Below are 6675 nucleotides of genomic sequence, written 5' to 3'. Positions count from 1 at the left end.
GTGCTGAAGGGTGTGGTGATTCCCTGGTGCAATCAGATGGTCACTGGCAAACCCTGCGTGTGGCAGCAGGGCTCGGCTCTGGCCCACAAGTCTAAAGAGACCCAGGCTTGACTTCTGGAGGAGTGCTACGACTTTGTACTTTTCTCTCACTGACCCCCCCCCTTCTCCCCCGACCTTACCCACTGGACTACTTCGTTTTGTCATATGTCGAGAACATCACCAACATGACCTCCCACAACACTAAAGCCAGCCTGATCGCTGCAATCTTCCGAGTATTCGCCGATCTCCCACCGGCGCTTGTGGAAAAGGCATGCTTCCAGTTCCCAACCCGTATCGAGGCGGTGATTGAGGTTGAAGTCGGCTACATTGAATAGTCGTAAGCTCTACTATATAATTTACCTAACTAAATCGATTTTTTCAATAAAAGTTTTAAAATAAAGTTGTAGTGTTGTTTTCTTTAGGGCGACACTTTTACCGTTTCTATCCTATATTTTGTATTTGGTAAGCGTTCAATTTGAGTGCGCTTACATTTTTTTTTCATTTGTACTTTTTCAGCTGACGTAAATGAGTCGCCATTAAAATAAACGTATGAAATTCACCAATTATTTGTGAGTGGGCATTTTTTGTTTTCGTTATTCTTTTCTTTTTCTTTTTTTTTTTTTTTTTTTGTCTTATGTTCTACTGCTCATAACATATCATGAATACACTCTACTTTCTTAAAATAGTCAATTTATTGTCTATTATTTCCAAGCCCGGAGAAAAAAAAAATTACATTAATCGTGATATGAATATATAAAATGGTTTAGAGGAAAAATTGGAATAATTTCGTGTTTTCTATTGTTTTTTTGTTTTGTTTTGTTTTTGTTTTTGTTTTGTTTTTGTTTTTTTGGTTTTTTTTGTTTTTTTTTTTTTGTTTTCGTTTACAAATATCGATATTGTTGTGTTCATTGTATACAATTAACGACTGCTCCGTTACAGCTGACGTCAGAAAAAGAGTACTAATTGAAACTAAAACACTTTCTTTTTCACCTGCGTTTTATTTAAGATTTTGATTGGCAAATTCAGATGGCAAAGGTGTCGCCATATTATGCGCCATGTTAGAACTTGTTTTGATTGGTTTTATCAAGTACTAGCAGGAAGATTCGACGTTGCCCGAGATAGAATAAGGATCACTACTATGCCCCTATGCTTATAATTATCTAACTTTGTTTGCTTTTGAAGTCTGTCTTCTATTTCGCCCCCTAATATAGTACGCAGAATCCACTGATTCTTTGCATGGTGGAAGTTAAACATTGACACAGACATATGTCGTCGCCGTTTGTGAAATAGTTGTGACTATAATCTAATTGGTCTCAAACTGTCAAGAAAAAAAAAACAGACTTATTTTGACCAAAGTTAACACCTTTATACAGCCTAACATGACAGGTGCATTTGAGAAGTTTTATTATTGCACGTGCACGTGTCTGAAGCGTAAAATCAACAGTAGATTCTTGGATAAAACAGAGGCACGTTCAAAATGAATGTTTCTGTTTAGAGCACAATTGAAGCGTGACATTACTTTTAAATTTTAAAATGTAATTGAAGCCATTAAATTTTTAAAAATATATATAATAGTACGTTCTCTACAGTGCAATGTAGACTATAATATATTGTGGACTAAGTCAGTGCAAGGAGGCATGTGAAGCTTCCTCCTGGTGCACCGCGGTGGGTCCCCGAGTATTGTAGGCAATCAATTGATTTTATTAAAAAAAAAAATGAGCGAATCTACTGATTTCGATTCCAATAAAATATTGAAGCATAAAACATTTGTTGATTCTAATTTAATCCTGGGCAACGTCGGGTCTTCCTGTAAGTATTTAATTACAACCACGGATATATATTTCTGTGCTTCATTAGTGCGTTTGAGAGCTGGCTACTATGGACGATTGGAAAGCATTGAAATATTACAAGACAGTATTCTTAAAATTCAATACGCTTTCTTGGGGGACCTCTAAAAAAGAGCCTATAATCTAATAGATCCCACTCTGTCTACCAAACTCCGTTCCCTATCGCATCACCACAGTATTGCATCACTATGCTTGTTTTATCACTAATTTAATGGAATGTGCTCCGATGAACTTGTTGCAATGTTGTCCTCTTAACGTAAATATCCCCGACCGAACTGACAATCACTTTAGAGATCTCCAGATGCCGGAAGGATTTCTAATCTAATAGCTTATTTCTTCGAGCTGTTAGTATTTGAAATCCCTCCTTCTAATCTCAGTTTCCCGTACTGTACCAAAATGCAGAAATTTAAATGTAATGTAAACAAACCTTTCGCTGCACAATTTTCCACTCATTCTTTGCATAGTGGAAGTTAAGCATTGACCCAAACATACGTTGTCGCTCCGTCGCTGTTTATGAAATAGTTGTAATTGTATTTTTATTCATCGATATTCTTACCCTCTTGTCTCTCAAACATCATCCGGTTGATTTTTTTACCGTTTTGTTGTCTTCTATAAAGTAAAAAAGGTCATGGCCTCCAATTTCCTCGTGACGTCACAGTCATAGGTATTCTTTTTTAACTCACGAATTATTGCACTTTAATCGCTCTAGCTATGTATAACGTGTATATGTATACTTACATATAGCAAAAGAAATTAATGTCTTCTTATCTGATAATGTATTCAAAGTAATTAAATTCTCCGACGTCAGCAGATTATCTGGATGACAGTTTCTCAAAGAATCTTGTTTCTCATCAGAAGAAATAAAATATTCCAGTCGTGTAGAAAAAACATTTCTGCAACAGAATATGAATTAGAAACTTAGAAGTTGCGCGTATTATTTGGATTCTTCCGATACTTGTTCTCGTCTTGAGTGTCATTTTCACAACGTTTCGCTCGATATAACCTTCGACCTCCTTCATATGTATCTAGTCGAACTCGGGAATCTTACAGTCGAAACCGGAAATCGCATAGTCGAACTCGGGAATCTGCACTGAATTTCCAACGGAAGCCCTTTTATTTTAATTCCCGGGGTTAGCATGCTCTTGTCTCGTCAGCCAGGACGGGATAACAATCCTTAGTAATGGCTGACAGAACGAGAGCATGCCACCCTCCTCGTGAATTAAATAAAGAGTTCCGTTCGAAATCCGTGCAGATTCCCAAGTTCGACAAAAAGATTTCTGGTTTCAACAAGATACACATAAAGAAAGTCGACGGTTAAACCAACCGAAACGTTGTAGAAATGACACTTAAGATGAGAACAGCAGTCCGATGAATCCAAATAATACGAATAATCAATCCTCATCTCAAAAATTCAGAAACGTTAGAATTCAATGCCGTGGAATTTGATTGCGCGAAAGGAGGTAGAATCCATAATGAAAAAAAATACAACAAAAATCTGGTCTGTATATATTGTATGCATGTATGTATGTATTTTATGCATTGTATTTTATGTATTGTATGTATGTATGTATGTATGTATGTATGTATGTATGTATTGTAATGACTTCTCTTAATTTCCTCAAAATTGAAACATAATAGACTCCTCTAATTGTGATACACGTTGTCAGGAAATATGTCATAATTACTCCGTCCTGACTTCAAAGAATGTTACTTTCCCAGCGAAGGATTGCTTATTCCCTATTTTTTCCGAAGGTGTGAGTCTGAATGCTACTAATGCATTTACTTGCCTTTGGTCTTTGGGTCATAGTGATAGACCCAGATTTCATTCTGTGTAAGCAGTCTTTTGAAAAATTGACCCATCTTGTTAAATATTTGGCAGGTGGCCCAGTAGTAAAGAGGCATTCGATGAGTTGAACACACGCAAAATAATTCCATTTGAGGAATCCGAGGGATCCATCATTTTCTATTGAAATGCATAATTTGACCATAAATATACGAGAGAAATATCGTTCAAAAAAGTAAAATAATCGACAATGAGAAATATAAACATTCTGAAATGGAGGAATGTTTATATGAATCAACAACAGAAAGCGAACAAGAGAGAGCGAGGACAAACTGGCGCATTTCTTTCACTCGCAAGCAGCCACACCTCCGCCACACTCTTTCACTGATGTCACAGCTGTCATACTGAAATTGAAAGGGCTGTCATTGCCAATAAACAAAATATTTTATAACCCAGCTGCGTGTGTGTTTTATTTCGCTGCCAAGTGTATATATCGAGACAGTGACAAAAGTTGATTTTTAGAAATTATATAGACTGAAAAGTACATTGAACGGCCGGCCTCAGCAAAATATAGGAATCTTCTTGGAATATCTGTAAATTCATCCTCAAGGACTCGACGCGTTTTCACTTCTGCAAAGGTGTCAAGAACCTGGGAATCCATTTGGCAAACGTCTAATACATATACAAATGATCATGAATGATAGTTTCTTCCAAAATAGCAGCACCAAGTTGACTGAGAAATATCTCATCAATCGCAGAAAGGGAACAAGAGCGGGGCGACCAGATCTGAGAGTTGTTTTCTGAGATTTTCGGCCATGTTCACGATATCAGCGTTTTACCAGGTGATACAATAGGACATCATTACCTTTTTTTTTTATTTCATTTCATAAAAAGTCTCCTGTTGTGCGTTCTATTCTCTACTTTATTCCAACATTGCGCAATAATTTCCGATTCTAACGTTTTTTTTTTTTTTTACAGCCATACGTCTAAATATTGCTATACTCTCTAACACGCCACCTATTTTTTTCTTTTTTTTTTCCAGGACTATTTCTCACTTGTTCCGGCCAGATCAACTGCAACGGGAACGAAGGCTGCAACAACATGGAAACCTTTGAAGACGAGTCCCTTATAGAGTCAGATCCCGTGGACGAGAAGCGGAAGTTCAGTCCGTGGGCGGGGAAGCGAGGCGCTTCGATCATGCAGCCCTACATCATCCGCACGCGCACTAACACAAAACCGAAAGTGATCACCCACAAGAAATCAAGGTTCAGCCCCTGGCATGGGAAACGAACTTCCGAGGATGTGTGGGACAACGGATTGGCCGATATTCTGATGGAGCGCTTATTGCTGCAGAACGGGGATTCCCAGAACGAAAACCTGCGGAAACTTCTGGGTAAACGAGGCTTTAATCCTTGGGCTGGTAAATAAGCCGAGCGGATTTGAGATTATATATCGAGGACTTCAGAGCCGTTTCTATTTTTTTTTTTAATTGTTGACACTATAAACTATAAACTATAAACAGATAACGAAAACAATCGACATGAGAAACAAAATGTATCAAAACAGCAATTATAAAACGAAGAATAAATAAAAAAAAAATATTATAATTTTATGATGATTCAATAGTTATTTTTTACCAAATGATCACGTGTGATATGATGATACAGAATAGAATAAACTAGCAGGATCTGTGGAAATTCCACTGAATGAGAAATACATTTAATCAACAAATATGTTTTGATAAAGCTGATTTTTCTGACATAGCGCAATAAATCTTTTTTGTTTTACATAAAAACCAATAATTAGCAGGACCCGTGAAAATTCCACGGAATCTCGACTACTATATAAAGTCACTTTGTGTGTGTGTGTGTGTGTGTGTGTGTGTGTGTGTCTTTGAGAGAGAGAGAGAGAGAGAGAGAGAGAGAGAGAGGGAGAGAGGGAGAGAGAGTTCCTTGTAGGTTCCGAAGCACCTGAGCCTATTTTTTGCAAATTTCACACAAAGTTTATTTATATGCCTGGCAGTGTTCTTAGAAAGGATCTAAAATCGAAAAAAAAAAATCTTATGGATATAAAAAAGAAGAATTTTTACAGGGAAATATTTTACGTTACAGCGGCCAAAGGAGATAATAATATTTTAGCAACTCATTTCTTAAAAAAAAAAAATGGTTTATTATAATCTGGAGATATAGCTAGGTTGTAGAGCATTCGATTATAGATCGAATTATTCCCTGTTCAAGCCCAAGTGTACCTCACCATTTTAATTTTATATATTAATCTTAATGAGTTCAATTTACGATAAAAGAAGAAGTACCATTTAAAATCGCCGCAAATCATTTCTTCGTTTGCATATTTTAAAACTAAACATTAATCAGACGTGAATTTTCCATGGCATTCATCGTCAAGCCCAAATATCAGCTGACGTGATATTTCAAACGGAATTTTATGAACGACATTATCATTATTATTTATTTATTTATTTATTTATTTTGTGCAAATTAGTCCACCGTTCAAAGTATTTCTTGTAATATGTATTAATGAATAGAGAATTGATTCTACAATAATACATGCGCAATCTGCATGAATTAAAATATCATGTTTAAACGTCTTGTACGACCGAGCAACGCCGGGATGCCAGCTAGTGAGAAATACATGTAACCAATAAATATGTTTGAATAAAGCTGGTATTTTTCTGAATAGCGCCATAAATTTGTTTTGGGGGGAACAAAAAACCAATAACACGCAGCAAAATTAAGTTTATTAACATTTCTGTGAAAATAGTGTCCATTGTCTCTTAAATATAGAACTGACCCAAACGAGATAAATTAATAAGTACTAATAAATACTCAGAAAATAATATTGTGCTACATAGTTCAATACAAATATTAAAATCACATTGTAAAAGATGATCTTTAATGCATTCTTTCAACAACTTTTAGTATATAATATGCTTTGCTTTTGCCCTGTTTCTTTCGAATGTTTCTTCCTTTTACGTAACATTTCGCTGAC

The 6675-nt window shown here is 36.1% G+C and overlaps 1 protein-coding gene across 1 annotated transcript in view; it reads left to right on the top strand.

Annotated features, from left to right (window-relative positions):
* LOC145259680 (uncharacterized) overlaps positions 1-5163 on the top strand; it is a 33874-nt gene extending 28711 nt beyond the window's left edge. The window contains exon 2 of the mRNA XM_080117344.1: positions 4712-5163. Coding sequence (XP_079973470.1) covers positions 4712-5097 — 386 coding nt within the window. The 3' untranslated portion in view covers positions 5098-5163. The remainder of the gene's footprint in view (positions 1-4711) is intronic.
* The last annotated feature ends 1512 nt before the right edge of the window (positions 5164-6675 follow it).

The sequence above is a fragment of the Euprymna scolopes genome, chromosome 35 (assembly GCF_053919585.1).
Source record: "Euprymna scolopes isolate OS-2025 chromosome 35, ASM5391958v1, whole genome shotgun sequence".
Lineage (NCBI taxonomy): Eukaryota > Metazoa > Mollusca > Cephalopoda > Sepiida > Sepiolidae > Euprymna > Euprymna scolopes.
The sequence above is the reverse complement of the archived record's forward strand: the minus strand, read 5'-3'. Positions and strand labels throughout refer to the sequence as shown.